This window comes from Equus przewalskii, chromosome 6, assembly GCF_037783145.1.
Source record: "Equus przewalskii isolate Varuska chromosome 6, EquPr2, whole genome shotgun sequence".
Taxonomy (NCBI): Eukaryota; Metazoa; Chordata; class Mammalia; order Perissodactyla; family Equidae; genus Equus; species Equus przewalskii.
The window spans coordinates 59,902,295-59,919,335 of NC_091836.1; the positions used below are offsets into that span (position 1 = coordinate 59,902,295).

Sequence of the window (17,041 nt, forward strand, 5' to 3'; positions counted from 1 at the left end):
CCACGCTGAGGCAGCGTCCCACATGCCACAATTAGAAGAACCCACAACGAAGAATACACAACTATGTACCGGGGGGCTTTGGGGAGAAAAAGGAAAAAATAAAATCTTTAAAAAAAAAAAAAAAAAAAAAAAAAAAAAAGTAGGCCAATTGCAGCAGCCCCTTCTCCTGTCCATAGGGATTGGTCTGGGGCGAGCATGTACCCTGAGCTAGGCTTATGGTCAGAGTCTTTATCCAGAAATATTTTCAGTGAAACTGGTGGGAAACATATCTCTTTCGTCTCCATTTTGAGGTTAAAAGAACGGAAGATCAGAGGTGTCTATGGTCAGAGTTCCAGCCACATGGGGACAACAGCGTCAGAAAAAGGAACCAACTTTCAGGGGGAAGACAGCAAGAAGAAGAGGGGTAATGAGTGGGGGAGAATGGGAGTTGGGGAGAAAGAGGGAGGGGGAGAGGGGATTAAAAGAGAAAAAAAGCTGAGATCTGACAGCATGTAAGGCTCTGGGTCCAGGTCAGTAGCACCCTGCCTTTTCTGTTTGGTTATATGAAAAAATTAACATCCTCTTTATGCTTTAGGCTAGTTTGAATTGGATTTTTATCCCTGCAACTGAAAGAATCCTAACTCAAAGTTGGAAGAAAGGAGTTACATCAGCACTTCTCGAACCTTAGTGCTCGTAGGAATGCCCTAGGATCTTGTCAAAATGAGAGATTCTGATTCAGCAGGTCTGGATGGGTCTGGATGGGTCTGAGATTCTGCATTGTAACAAGCTGCCAGGTGAAGCTGCGGCTGCTGCTCCACAAACCAAATTGAGTTGCAAGTGACTCCCTGGTACCTAACAAACCGCCTCGCAAATCCTTTGCAGACACATCTGTCCTCTCACTTTCCCTCTCTTCCTCAGCATCTGTGGGCTTCTGTCTTCCTTGGACCACCACACATGCCCAGCCCTCCTCTACTGTGCTCTGTCACCCAGCTTGGCCCCAGTCTCATATGACACACATGTCCCAGCACGCAGTCCAAACTATAAACAGGCACACCTCAACGGACTGGGCCCTTTCCTCTTCGAAGGTGCTTTAGTGAGCACATCTGAGTATCCGCTTTGTTTCACTCCCATCTCAAAGGACTTATTAAAATACTTCCTTCAAACATAAGCAGAACTATCCTGGAGGGGAGCCCTGCAAAACACAGTGTCTGCCACCTCATGACATCACTATTAGCTCTTGACATCACCAGAAAGAGACTTGAGTTGGAGGAGGTTTGGGGCAACAGCTTTGGAGACTCCTAAAAGTGAAGTTTGCTGATTGATGTTTGGTCTTGGTAACTATTTCACTCAAAACAACACTTATCTATGAATAGAGGGCCTGCTGAATGCAAAGAGCTTGGGTAGGCTCTCTGAAGTACTTGGAGAAATTCAGGAAAATCTAGTCCCTTGTTTTGCTTCCTGACAGCACTCAAGTCTCTTTCCCAGGTTTTTCAGCTTCCCAGCAGAGATGGTATTTATGGAGGTTTTGGCAAAAGCAGTTTTAGAAATCTTAGCAACAAATTTAGGATGAAGAAATAGGAATTTTAAAAAAAATGCATGTGTTGGAACTGTGTGTGACTTACCCCCAGGGCCACGGTATTTCCCAAAGCCATGGCAAGAGCATGTCCTGGGTCTTTCACCTTCCATATCTGGCATCATTTCTATCTGTGTCTTCCAAACTTCCCCTTTTCCAACTCTAATCCCTCTTTTCCCATCTTTACCGGCTTAGCTCTGGTAAAGATATTGGGGGGGAAAGCCTCCATGGTTATATTCACTTTATTATTCTCAAGTCTGAACCGAGGCTGAAGCCAATGAAGTCAGCAAATGAGAGAATTTGCCAGAAGAAAGAACAAAGCCCCACTGTGAGGAGTTCAGTGTGGTATCTAACAGGATACAGTCTGGTGTTAAGAGTCAGATGGTTTGGCCTGTCTTTGGTTTTGGTTTTTTTTTTCAGGGAGATTAGCCCTGAGCTAACCTCTGCCAATCCTCCTCTCTTTTGCTGAGGAAGACGGGCCCTGAGCTAACATCATGCCCATCTTCCTCTGCTTTACATGTGGGATGCCTACCACAGCATGGCTTGCCAACTGGTGCTATGACCACTCCCGGGATCTGAACCGGCGAACCCCGGGCCACCGAAGTGGAACATGCCAACTTAACCAATGCGCCACCGGGCCCGCCCCAGCCTGTCTTTGTTTTTGACCACTGCCCTTACTCCTCCTCCTCTCTTGGTTTCAGTATCTCTGCCCACTTTGTTATTTCCTTCTCCTGTCCATTTACCTACATGTATTTGTGGTTGTGGTGGTAACAATGTCACCTGAAATATTTTCACAGCATTTTGAACATATCAGGAGACAAAAGCACTAATACATTCAAGAAATAACTTGATACAGCTTTATGATAATTTTCTAAGTTCCTAAATCACCTTTCAAGTTTTGTTCCTGGTCTCTCTCAAAGTTCCATTTTTCCTTCATTGCGTCTTCAACTTCCTCTCTTGTTACAACTGGTAATCCCTCTGACTTCGCTTCGCTTAGTTCCTTTAGTAGATTCCGCAGGTGCCAACCCTGTTCATCCTTTAAGCGTTTATTCTATCATGAAAATCAACAGTAGTTAACTACATCTACTCAAGTATTTACATTTAATTTTCCTCAGAATAGAGTTACACATTGAGGCTTGCAAAGTGACACAGGAACATTTAATGAAATAAGTTATACAATAATATCTCTAACAGCTTATGGAACATTGAAGACTCAAAATAAAATTAAACCCATCAACACAGTAACCATTGGATAGAAAATTAGATTTAAAAAATTGTTATTAATATTCCAGTCTATCACCCTATCATAGGATCAATGAACATTAAAATGAGACCTTGGAGGTCAATTACTTCAATCTCCCACTGACACCGTTCTTCTCTGGCAATCATCATTCATTTAGTCAATATTTATGGAGCATCTGCCATATGCCAGGTAGTCTTCTAGACTCTAGGAATGTATCAGTGGACAAAATAAAAAGTACTGCTCTTGTGGAATTTACATTATTCTTTGCTTTTCTCACAAATAACCCTAATTCTTTTCTTTTAGGGCGACAGTTACTTACTATTCCAATACTTCACACTTGAAATATGGACTGGATTCCTCTCGTGGATATCCTATGTTTCTAAGTGTCTTATTTAATCAACTTAGAGTGTATTCTTGTCTTTGGTATCTTATTGCACATGCAGACATATTTTAGTGTATGTAAACTTAATACATTTTCCTTGTAATTTTCTTAGGCTTTATTTCCCTGGTGTCTGTCCTTCAAATTCTTAAACCTAATAAAATGTATATGCCTAAAATATTTTAAAAGTTCTTTTAAAAATTACCTATTTTTCCTATAATTTAATATCCTTTTTATTATAACTTTTTCAACACTATATTTTATTTTTGATATTCAGGTCTTTTATCTCTTACCTTACTTGGATACTCTATTCTAAGAGTACTTTCTTTCCAAAAATTGATTCTCTAGGCCAGTGCTTCTGAAGCTTTAATATATATACCTTGCACCTGGGGATCTTACTAAAAGGCAGATTCTGATTCAGTAAGTTTGGCATGAGGCCCGCAATTCTGCATTTCTGACAAGCTCCAGGTGATGACAAACCTGTTGGCTCACAGGCCACACTTTGAGTAGCAAGACTCTTTCAGAAAATCTAAATATTTATGATTTATTGATAGTGCTACACCCTACTAACATTCAGTTCTTTAATTGGTTACTTAATCCAACAAACTTTAAACTTGAGAATTGAAAATTTTGATTTCTCAAAATTATTTAACAAAATAGGCATTAGTTTAATAAACTCCTCAGATAGGATTTTAATGTAACTTTCAATGCTCTTTAAGTTATCCCATAGTCTGTATGAAGTAACTGTCATTTCAGTGCTTTAGAATTTTGATAAATTGAACAAAAGCAATAGACAATTAACTTTATGATGCTCAGCACTGATAAATACAGGCCAGAAAAAATAACAAAAGACTGGGATTGGGCAGGCTTTGAGTGATTTCAAAAAATGGAAATAAAGACTAAAAAGATACGATATTCAAAAGTTAATGGCTTAACTTCTTTGATATTTTGTTTGCAATACTCTAAAGTATAAATAATTAATTGTGGAAATTAATTCTCTGAAAATCTCCTCCTTCATAAAAGCAATGAGAAAATTGGCAAAAATTGGCAAAATCAACTTTTCAGAGCTCTGGAAATTAAAGGGTTATGACAACCTCCAGGGAGTGTTTATTCAAGAAAAATGGTTGAATCTTGGTAAGGCCAGTGAAGTTTGTGGCATTTTAACTTGCCCTAAAAACCAGAAGCCCTGCAATCATGGTAAAAGCCAGCAGCTAAGCAGCCTGGGGTTAGGGGGAGAGAGGAACAGAACTCTTCCAAAGCCCAAGTCCCAAATAATAGCCATTATTTGATCTATCTGAGAGTTCCTTGGAAAATCCCACTAGCAAACCTTGTCTTTATTTGACCTGACTCAGAGCTTGCCCAATGTGTGAATAGCTTTTTCTCAGATTGATGTTTGTCAAAAGCAATCAGAGTCAATTGTTGAATATTGCAGGTCCCTGAGGTGGTAATAACAGTTGGGACAAACAACAAATTGACAAAAAAACTTTCAAATAAAGCTAGAGATGTGATGTCCATTGGGGGCTTTGAAAGCTCTGAAATGTTCCTGGGAATCTAAAAGGTCATGTGCATGTACAGGGCTGTGTACATACAGAGGATTGTGCATCTACTCAGGAAAAACCTAAGGTCATAGGCTCTCAACTCTAGCTGACCTTGAGGCTCTGCAGAAGCAAGAAGTCAAGGTTAAGGTGAAGTCCTAAATGGCCTGGCTGAGTGTAGAAGGCATGCCTCAACAAGCATACAGAGCCCCTCAGCAAAGGTGGGAGAGTTATTGGTTAGAGACATTTAAAGAAAGATCTGTTCAATCATTAGCTGACCACTAAGCTAAGTGAGCAGAGACTTTAGTGGCCACATGCAACAAAAAATATAGGCTTTACATAATTGGTTCACAAAAGTAACTCAACAAATAAACAACAACAACTACAATAAGCAATAACAACAACAACAAACCCTAAAGAGAGCAGAGAATCTAATTTCCAGAGTTGTCACATTATAATATTCAAAATGTCCAGTTTTTAACAAAAAGTTATGAGGCATGTAAAGAAACAAGAAAGTATGACCCATACACATTCTTATTGGGATTTTTATTATACACAGGGGAAAAAGGAAATCAACAGAAAGTGTTCTTGAGGGGCCAGCCCGGTGGCTCAGCAGTTAAGTGTGCACATTCTGCTTCAGCAGCCTGGGGTTCGCTGGTTCAGATCCCAGGTGCAGACATGGCACTGCTTGTCAAGCCATACTGTGGTAGGGGTCCCACATATAAAGTAGAGGAAGATGGGCACAGATGTTAGCTCAGGGCCAGTCTTCCTCAGCAAAAAGAGGATTGGCAGCAGACGTTAGCTCAGGGCTAGTCTTCCTCAAAAAAAAATAAAGAGTTCTTGAGGAAGCTCAGACATTGGACTTTCTAGACAAAGACTTTAAATCAGCTTTTAAATATGTTCAAAGAGTTAAAAGAAACCATATCTTAAAAAACTAAAGGAAAGTATGAGAATGATGTCTTATCAAATAGAAAATAGCAATAAAGAGAAAGAAATTACTTTTTAAAAAAAGAATCAAATATAAATTCTGCAGCTAAAAAGTACAATCATTGAAATGAAATATTCACTAGAGGGGCTCAGTACCAGATTTGAGTAGGTAAAATATTATTCAGCAATAAAAAGAAATGAAGTATTGTGCTATGGACTGAATGTCTGTGTCCCCCAAAATTCATGTTGAAGCCCCCATCCTCAATGAGATGGTATTTGAAGGTGGGGTCTTTGGAAGACAACTAGTTTTAGATGAGGTCATAATGGGGAGCACTCATGACGGGATTATTGTTGCCTTTATAAGAAGAGGAAGAGATCAGAGCCTGAGCTCTCTCTACCACTGTAGGCAAAAAAAAAAAAAAAAAAAAAAAGGAACCTTGATCTAAGTGTCACACCTTCTACAAAAATTAACTTGAAATCGACCATGATTTAAATGGAAAAGGTGAGACTATAAACATTTTAGAATAAGACATAGGATAAAATCTTTGGGATCTAGGGCTGGGAAAATAGCTTTCCAACTTGATACCAAAAGCATGATCCACATAAGGAAAAATTGATAAAGTGGACTTTATTAAAATTAAAACTTTTGCTCTGTGAAAGACCCACTATGAAGATGAAAATACATGTTACAGACTGAGAGAAAATATCTGCAAATCTATCCAACAAAAGTCTAGTATCTAGAAGACTATCTATTTATCTATTTTTTTTACTCTCAAAACTCAATAGCAAAAAACAAAACTCAATTAGAAAATAGGCAGAAGACAAAAAGATAAATTTCACCAAAGAGGATTTATAGATGGCAAGTAAGCACATGAAGAGATGCTCAACATCAATAGCTATCAGGGAAATGCAAATTAAAACTACAACGAGATATCACAACTCACCTATCAGAATGGCTAAAATGAAACACTGACATCACCAAATGCTGGTGAGGACGTGAAGAAACTGAATCACTCACACATTGCTGGTGGGATTGTAAAATGGTGCAGCTACTCTGTTAAAAAGGATACCAGTTTTTTATAAAACTAAACATTTGCTTCCCATACAACCCAGCAACTGCACTCTTAGGCATTTATCTCAGAGAAACAAAAGCTTAGATTCACATAAAAACCTGTACACAAAAAGCTTTATTTTCCACAGTCAAATAATGGAAACAACTCACATGTCTTTCAATAGGTAAATGGTTAAACAAACTGTGGTACATCCATATCATGGAATACTCCTCAGCAAGAAAAATGAACCAACTAATGATGCATGCAACAAGCAGGATGAATCTCCAGAGAATTATGCTGAATGAAAAAAGCAAATCTCCAAAGATTACTGTGCAATTCCATTTATACAACATTCTTGAAATGATAAAATTATAAATATGGGAAACAGATTAATGGTTGCCAGGAGTTAAGGAAGGGGTGGAATTAGAAGGGGAGTGAGTGGCCGTAAAAGGACAACATGAAGGACGCTTGCGTGAGTGACAATGTTCCATATCTTGATTATATCAATGTCAACGTTGTTAACATTAATATCCTAGTTGTGATATTGTACTATAGTTTTGTAATAGGAAACTAGGTAATGGGTACACAGGATCTCTCTGTATTATTTCTTATAACTGCATGCTAACATATAATTATCTCAAAATAAAAAGTTTACTTTAAAAAATGAAGGTCAATCAATATTAGTAACTGATAACCACTTCATTACTCTTTAATCAATTTTTAAATATTCCATTTTCTTGAATGAAATAAATTCATGTTTTGTTTTCTTATAAATAAATTGAATTACTTTGGCTTGACATAGGTTATTTTAAAATGAAATATTTGTAGAAATTTGAGTAATAGCACTGGAAATTTCCCTTGCCAAACTATTGCACTGCTAATATTTTTTCCAAATATGGACTTTTCCACTCATTTCTGTAGAATTGGAAAACTCCTTTATCAAATATGGTCTGAACACTAAATAAATCTTTATCTGATTTTATCTGTTAGTTAATTTTAGTAAGGCAACAATGGCCTCTAAATTCAATTCCAGCTCAAAAATATTTACGATGATATATAGGCAAAAAATTTCCAAAGATACTGATAATTTAAAAACTACTATATACAATTCATAAAGAAATAATATGTAATACATAAAGAAATTTTCTGTTTATGTTCCATAGTTAGCACAATACTTCTAAAAGTGAATCCAATCCTTTTAGATCAAATTTTTAACACAATAACTATTCTTTTCAAATATGAATTTTCCTTTGTAAGTTAAAACAACACCACATGTCCCAAAAATATAATTGAATGTTGCACAAACATTACTAAATCATATTTGCCATTATACACAAATTTGATAACATCTATATCAAACTTCCCAAACCCTATATGAATTTCAAGTGAAAGAGAAATGTGTCTGACAACATGTTCAAAATTCACTAAACCTGAAAAATTGTTTTGAATGATATACTGAAATAGAATTTACTTAGATATGTCCACCAAAGTGCTAAAAAAAGAGATTTATCCTACAAAGTAAAGTAAATAATTAATATTTGAGGTAAAAATAATTATCACATTATAAAATAGAAGAAAGTTGATTAAGTAAATAAGCTACAAAAAAGGATTGATTTTGTTTTATTATAAGGCCATCTCACAGGCTTTACATTTTAACTTGTTAAGACTCACAAGAACAAGAAGAGAAGTTGCCAAAGTAGTACACAGAGTTCCCATCTACTATTCACCCAGCTTTCCCCAAGGATATTATCGTACATAAACATAGCACATTATCAAAACCAGGAAATTGACATTGGTACAATGCTATTAACTAAACTAGAGACTTTTGGATTTCACTACTTTTCACATGCGCTCATTTTTTATGTATATAGTATTATGAAATTTTGGCACATCTACATGTGAGAATTATCACCAGATAGATGGCACTTGTAGCTATGGTGTTAAGTAAGATCACCCAGAGAGTTTAGAGCAAAAGAGAAGGGCTGAGATCAGAAACCTTGTAAATATCATAATTAAGGTATGGGTCCAGGAAAAGGGCAATGAATGAAATCAAAAAGAAATGGTCAGAGAAGTTGGAAGAAGACTAAAGGAGAGTGATGTCCCGGAACCCAAAGGAAAAGAGATGATGGGAGTGACTGCTGAACGGGATGAGGGGTAAAGCAAAGACTACAAACAGCCCATGGGATCAGGCTAATTGGTCGTTAATAACTTGCTAGAGCAGTTGTGGTGAAATAGTAGAGGTGAAAGAATGAATTGGGAGGTAAAGAAGGGGATACAGTGAACTACGAAATGTCTGATGAGGTAAGCGGAGCAACAAATGCAAACAGAAAGAAAGAAAGGTAATAAATGAGGTGAAAGTCCACACAAAAATAAACACACACAGGAAGAGATGATGAGTGGGAAGGAAGAGGGGCAGTTCTGATTTTGACATAACTGAAGAGAAAAATACGTCTTGCTAATGAGCCTTGTTTAATTTAGCAATTTAAATATCTGTGACCTTGAGTCCTGGAGAGGGGGTGGAGCAAAATGGCGGGGTGAGCTGACCCAGGATTCTCTCCCCTCCAAAGTACAACAAAAGATTGGAAGAACTGAATTTCAGAGAATAAACATAATGCCAGCTCGTTAGAGACCTACAATACCAAGAAGGTGGAGATCATAAACCTTGCTTACACCTTCAGAGGCACTGGAACAGTAGGAGAGAACATTGCTACCTCCCCTAGAGTCTGCGTCGCTGCGGCGTGGGTCGGGAAGGAGCAGGGAAGGGGCCGCACGACCGGGGGATCATCCAGGACTCCTGCTGCTGATTCAGTGGAGACCCACTGACGGGGGGAAAGCTTCCGTCTGCAGGGACCCTATAAATCAAGGGCCTTGGGAGACCAGAGAACAGAACTGATCTGAACCCAGACGGCATATGTGAGTAACAGCACCGCCCCCCGCCTCCCCCCGCCTCCCCCCGCCCCGGGCAAAGCCAGTGGGCGCAGCCATCTTGCCCCAAGGCGGAGAGCTCATAACACGCGGCTCTTGACCCCCATCTAGTGGCGACAGGCTGTAACTGCAACTGAATTCTACCACCATGCGAAAAAACCGCTCCTCTACCATCCAGCAATTTATAAAAGCCCCAGACCAGAAGGAAAACAATAAAAACACAGAACTAAGTCCTGAGGACTTGGAATTAGGTAAACTAAGTGATAATGAATTCAGAGCAGCTATAATAAAAAAACTCAATGAGGTAGAGAGAAAGATAGAGAAACAAGCTGAGTTCTGGAGTTACTTCACAAAAGAGATTGAAATCATAAAGAAGAATCAAACAGAATTACTTGAGATGAAAAACACAATGGACCAGATAAAACAGAATACGGATTCCCTGAATGCCCGTGTAGACAACATAGAGGAGAAAATTAGCATAATCGAAGATAGACAGGCTGAATGGCGCCAGACAGAGGAAGAAAGAGAACTAAGAATTTAAAAAAATGCGGAAAATCTCCGAGAGATAATGGATTCAATGAGGAGTAAGAACATAAGGATCATAGGAATTCCCGAGAATATGGAAAAGGAAAATGGAGCAGAAAGTGTGCTTAACGAAATTATTGAAGAGAACTTCCCAAATCTAGGGATCGACAGAGAAATGTGTGTAGAGGAGGGTTTTAGATCTCCTAGATTTGTCAATGTAAAAAGACCTACTGCAAGGCACATAATAGTAAAGTTGGCAAATAGGAAAGATAAGGAGAGAATACTCAGGGAAGTAAGGAAAAAAAAGAGAATAACCTATAAAGGAGCCCCTATCAGACTGTCAGTGGATTTCTCTACAGAAACCCTACAAGCTAGGAGAGAATGGAGTGATATATTCAAAGCTTTAAAGGATAAAAATCTTCAGCCAAGAATACTCTATCCAGCAAGAATTTCCTTCAGATATGAGGGAGAAATTAAATCTTCTCCAGACAAACAAAAGTTAAGGGAATTTGTAACAAAAAGCCCTCCATTACAAGAAATCCTCAAGAAGGCTCTCATACCTGAAAAAAGAAAAAAGGGAGAAAGGGGACACAATCCACAGACTAGGGAGACCGATGGATAGAACCAGAACAGGATAGCAATATTCAATTATAGCATTAGGGTAAAGGTAAGGAAACTACCAAAACAAGGACGATCTTAGCACTCTAACTACAAATTAATAAGACGAGTTGGAATAAAAAATGAAAATAATTATTTAGGAGGGGAAGAACAAAGGGTCTAAATCAGTATTGGTAAAGTAGGTAAGAGAGCACCAGAGAATAGACTATATTATACACGAGATTCTAAATACAAACTTCAAGGTAGACACTAAAATAAAGTACAGAACAGAGTCACAAATCATAAATAAGGAAAAATCTAAGAAACCCAGCATAAGAAATTGCAGTATTAAATGGGTAGTCTAAAGCAAACAGGAAAAGAAACACAGGAAAACAAGATAATGAGCGACAGATTAACAGCATTAAGTCCACATGCATCAATAATCACTCTCAATGTGAACGGATTGAACTTTCCAATAAAAAGACACAGAGTGGCAAAATGGATTAAAGAACACGATCAAACAATTTGTTGCCTCCAGGAAACACACCTCAGCCCCAAGGACAAACACAGACTCAGGGTGAAGGGGTGGAGGACAATACTTCAAGTAAATAGCAAGGAAAAAAAGGCAGGTGTTGCAATTCTCATATCAGACCAAGTGGATTTCAAAATAAGACAGGTAAAGAGAGACACAGAGGGACAATATATAATGATCAAAGGGACACTTCATCAAGAAGAAATAACGCTTATAAATATCTATGTACCCAACACAGGAGCACCAAGATTCATAAAGCAACTATTAACAGACCTAAAGGAAGATGTTAAATATCTGTGACCTCAAAAACTTTTCCTTCCACTGGTGTTAGTGTGAATTAAGTCAACAAGTATTTATTAAATAGCTACTCATGCTGGGCCCTTCCAGAGAAACAAAGATAAGTTTTTAGTTATCTAGATTTGATTGCTGCTGCCTAAAGAGTTTTCAATTTAATAATGGAGACATATTTTTACACAGCATTCCAGCTTAGATTAGGAGAATGAAAAGGAGCTAGCCAAGGGAAGAGCATTCCGGAAAGAGGCAACAGCCTGGGTAAAGCTTCAATAACAGGAAAGAGATGGAGTTTTCTAAGATTTAAAAGAAGTAGTGGTAAGTGAAAGGTGGAGTGGCTGGAGACAAGGTTGGAGAGGTGAGTGGAGGTGAGATTTGCAGGGCCTTGAAGACTTTAGTAAGGACTGGATTTTATTTCCTGTGTAATAGGAAGCCACTGCGGGGTTTCAAGCACTGAAAGATTCATAGTATTCAAAGGGTAATTCTGGTGGCACCATGGAAAATGTACTGGCTAGAGGAAGGATGGGGAAGAGATGATGGCGGCTTACATTGTGGCAGTAGCAGCATAAATGGAAAGAAATAGATACATACAATTGGAGCTAGAGTTTGCCTCTCCATGCTCCTCACTGCTGGGCTCACTAATGACCCCAAGAGCAGATTTAGGTGATCCTATTCTTGAGCTAATTCCTTATGGAAACAAGAACTTTGGCTCTGGCTTCAAATGATGGGCAATGGGCAAGTGATTCTTAGTCCTGAACTGTTTCTCTTTCCACAACCAGAGCTGACCTATGAGTCCCAATGCTAACCACTGGGGGATGTGCATTGGTCCCTTGATGGCAGCTCACTTCTCTTTCATGCTCTGGATCTCATCGTGTGGAACCTGCATCTAAGCACCTAGGCCAAATGTCCCTTTTCCACTCTCATGCATAGACCCGAGTTTCTGTTTTAGTCCTTATTACAAGTGACTAGTCTTTGAGAATCATGACAACGTCAGGGTCACAGTTATGTCATCACCAGGGCTTGTCTTTCCCAATAAATATATGCTGAATGAATGAACAAAGTAGCCCTATGAGGAAGATGGGGGAAGAGAGAAATTGAAGCTCATACCAGTTTTGGCCAAAACGACAGCAGTAAGTTGAATAGTCAGGATGCACTCTCAGGTCTCTGACCCTAGATTCTGTTAAAATTTGTAGATATAGTCTTTTTAGACAAAAGACAATTAAAACAGTTAAGTGTGGAAGTTTCAGGGTCCTTATAAAATAAATGTTTTTTCTTTTTTTGAGGAAGATTAGCTCTGAGCTAACATCTGCTGCCAATCCTCCTCTTTTTGCTGAGGAAGACTGGCCCTGAGCTAGCATCTGTGCCCATCTTCCTCTATTTTATATGTGGGACGCCTGCCACAGCATGGTTTACTGAGTGGTGCCATGTGCACACCCGGGATCCGAACTGGTGAACCCTGGGCCACCGAAGCAGAATGTGCGAACTTAACTGCTGTACCACCAGGCTGGCCCCTAAAATAAATGTTTTAATAGGAAACACCCTCAAAAAACACCTTAAGGGATAAATTGTGTTAATTATCCTTTACTCCTTCCAGACTTTATCTCTGTTGGTCTTTAGTCCTGATAGTCATATACACAACCCCCTTTGATATTCATTTTAATCTGATTTTATAAAAACAATATATTGTCCGAAACATTAAACGTCATTTTAACAACTGAGATTATACTTTTCAAATATTATTTACATATGCATACTCTGAAAATCTAAAAGAAAACAGATACAGAAATTAAAAATAGAGAACCAGTGTTTTATACTTTGGTTAAATAAGAAATTAAAAGATAAATGTGGTTTCAGAGCTTTAAAATTTTGAACATAAGATCCAGTGTCCACCTGATCTAAATAACGTAATTTGAAGCTGACTTCCTTTGACATTATAATTAATATAATAGGAACAGCAGCACCCTCTTGACACACATGTACAAAAATACTTAAACAGACTACAAATTAATCAATTCCAAGCATTAAAGAAGATAATTTCCTGGAGTACATTTCATCATAATCCACAATTTTTTTTTTTTTTTTAGATTGGCACTTGAGCTAACAACTGTTGCCAATCTTCTATTTTTGTCTGCTTTTTCTCCTCAAATCCCCCCAGTACATAGCTGAATATATTTTAGTTGTGGGTCTTTCTAGTTGTGGCATGTGGGACGCTGCCTCAGCATGGCGCCATGAGCCATGCCATGTCTGTGCCCAGGATCCGAACCCGAGAAACCTTGGGCTGCCGAAGGAGAGAGAGTGAACTTTACAACTTGGCCATGGGGCCGGCCCTCACAATTTTTAAAAGCATTTCTGCCAATGTTTAATGACTAGATATAAGCTTTAAATGTAATACTCACTCTTTCATGATACTTTTGGTTCTTCTCCCTAAGTTTCTTTATTTGAACCATGTATCGTTCTACTGCACTTTCCTTTATCTGACAGCTGATAATAAACAAAGTTAAGATGTGTTACAATTATTTATCTTAGGAGAAATTAATGAGAGAAAATTTAAAAATTAAACTAAATTATTTGAATTGAAATAAAGTATTAAAAATACAATAAAAACCCATTTCAGGATAAGGAACTTTCTTAATTGATTTTGTGTTTCTGAGTATATTTTACTCACTAAAATATATATTGAAGAGACAACTTTAAGCCTTTTTTTATAAATCAATCCCAATTTTTATTTCATAGTCACAATTTTTATACTTTCTAAGTATCTATAAATAATTCAGTTTAAAGGGAACCCAGGGAAGGGCACACAGAAAACATGCTTTCTAGAATTCTAAAAACATTCAGACAAAAATGGTAAACAAAACAGACTTTATAAGGGCAAGCACATCCTCTTGAAATCGTAAGATAACTAGGCATACCTATTGGTTCAAGTTCATTAGTATATCATCTCTTCTACGTATAGTAAAAGTTTCTTTCCTGACACAAATACATTTCTTTAACACCCAACAGACATTTGTTGAGCATCTGTTAGGTATGAAAGAAAGACACAAAAGTGCAGAAAGATTTTGGTACAGGCCATTTGATAGCTATCGAAGTGTTAAGTATATCTCTACATCTCTATTACCCAGTAAATCTTAGAACTTTAAATCTGAGACCAAAATAAGGCAATGGAAATAGCTCCATGTAACCCCCTTGCCTCAACTGAAACCAGAAAACAAAAATATAGCACTTCTGCGGTGTAGCGAACAGAGGAGTAGTTAAAGAATGAGAAATTCTGGGTTTCAGTCCTGTCCCTACCATTTCTTACCTACGTGACCTCAGGCAAATCAGTGCTCGGAACCTCAATTTCCAAGCTGTCAATGGAGATAACAGTACCCAGCTCTACAAATTTTTATAAGGATTAAAATAAGAAATCATATGTGAATGTTTCTAGCATAAAGTGCACAGTAAATTTCAGTTGAATTTGAATCTTACATTCTCAGCCCTTCTCCCAAAACATCATTCATATTTGTGACACTGTCTATTTAGTACAGAGAAAAATAAGCCTCCTTCTTCCAAATGATGAGAAAATGCAACATAAAAACAAAACAAGCAAATCTTTTAGTGGTAAAAAAGCTCCGTTTCGATACTATGAAAGTTGGATTTTAGGCCTGCTTCTCCACTAACTGCCTAAGGACTCGTAACCCATTGAGGCCTTAGCTTGCTCTTCTATAAGTAAGAGAATTGAAGGAGAGGAGCTCTATGGTTCCTTTTCAGTTCCAAAATTCAGCAGTTTACATTGATCAGTGCTCCCTTTCATGCAGTCACATACAGCATAGATTTAATAAGCTGCTATGAGCCTGGCATTGTTTTAGGCCGTACGTAGTGATGAACAAAATCTTCATGATCCTTGCCCATAAAGAGCTTACATTTTACTAGACAATAAAGAAGTAAACACACGGACTTATTCTTTACACCTTGTGATAAATATTATGGGGGAAACAACAGGGTACAAGGAGAACAGTAAATGGAAGGGACTGCTATAGAAAGGGTGGTCTCCACATAATAGTAAGAAATAAGGCTATAGGTAAGTATAAATCATCTTTTACTTCTTATCTAAAGTTTAGGTGTGCAAAAATTTTAAATGAGACTCTTCTCTACCTCCCATTTTTAAGGAGAAAAATAGAAACATTATAAATGAAAATTAACTGAAAAGAGTTTATGCAGATGTGTGCTAATTATTCATATAATTTCTGCAATTATAAATACAGTAATCCTAATTTCTGCATGGGTGGAGCAGGCAAATGAATCTCTAGTATATGGTCTCCATTGGTTGAGACTCAGTCTTTGGATAGGCTGGTTAACAGACTGACTCCCTAGTTTCAGCTGACAGTGTACCTTGGTGATGACTGATCATGCAAAGATCAGACTGGAGACTACATCCAGCCCCAACCCCAGATGTTGCATGGGACAAACTTATACTAAAAAAAAAAATTATTTGTTGTTTATCTGAAATTCAAATTAAATTGGGCATCCTATATTTTTATTTGCTGTATCTGGCAACCTTACACTTCAGCCTACCACCTCTCCCCTCAGAGCAGTTAGGAGCAAACAGCCTAGGGCTTTGTCTTTTGTTCCTTCTACAGTGAGCAGTTCAGAAAGATCTGAGTGACATTAGCAGGCCTCAGGGGGAATGCTGAGATGCCTTAAAGGTTTTGGCAACTTCATCACCCTGCCCCTCCTCCCCCTTCCCCCTCCATCCCCGCCCCGCTCCCCCTGCCCCCCATCTGGAGCATATGGTAGTTCCAGGTCTAACCTAGCCTAGCCTCTCCTGGGAATTCACTTGAACCTCCTCAGGCCTCATAAAGAGATGGATTTACCAGGAAGCAGATGAGGCTGAACTTCAGAACTCCATGCTATTAGTCACTGTGGGGATTCAAGCTTCACTGTTCTTTATATACTTTTCCCTTTCCATATCTCCTTCATCTACTCAGTGCCCTACCACACTACATGCTGAAGCAAGTGCAATGATAAACCAATGAGGTACTATACACTAAAGTAGTTTGAAAAGGATATAGCACTATTTTAAAGCACAATGATATGAAATTGTTAGTAATACAATGTGTTACCTTTCTCCTTCCCTCCTTGTATTATTTAAATGCTAATAATGAGTCAACTTTCTCCCTCTATGCAATTTCAATGAAAATTCTGAGAAGGAAAACAAACAAATTTGAATTCTCCAAAAAAATCTATACTTTTATCTATTTCTTTAACCCATAATCATATCCACACCTATTTCTGTATCTATATTCATACTCATTACAGGAAACGGGAGGGAAAACAAGTATAAAGGAAAAAAATAAAACCACTATTACCTAGAGGTGATCACATTATAGATTTAGCATTGGCAATCTCAGCTTTTCACAAACAACCACACAGGTCCATGACCTTATTTTCTTGGGATAGAGTTCCTATATACATGGAATTAGCTGATCAAAGTGCACGTCTGC

At 38.0% G+C, this 17,041-nt stretch overlaps 1 protein-coding gene across 17 annotated transcripts in view; it reads right to left on the reverse strand.

The window, feature by feature from the left end:
• Positions 1-17,041, reverse strand: part of CCDC83 (coiled-coil domain containing 83) — a 47,967-nt gene that overhangs the window by 22,549 nt on the left and 8,377 nt on the right. For 10 of the 17 annotated variants that reach the window (XM_070623959.1, XM_070623972.1, XM_070623958.1 and 7 more), the window contains 2 exons: positions 13,955-14,039; positions 2,441-2,603 (listed from right to left, as the gene is read on the reverse strand). In XM_070623959.1, coding sequence (XP_070480060.1) covers positions 2,441-2,603; positions 13,955-14,039 — 248 coding nt within the window. Of the gene's footprint in view, positions 1-2,440; positions 2,604-13,954; positions 14,040-14,859; positions 14,934-16,660; positions 16,740-17,041 lie in introns of all 17 variants that reach the window. The other 7 variants (XM_070623964.1, XM_070623968.1, XM_070623969.1 and 4 more) reach the window with 2 other exon arrangements.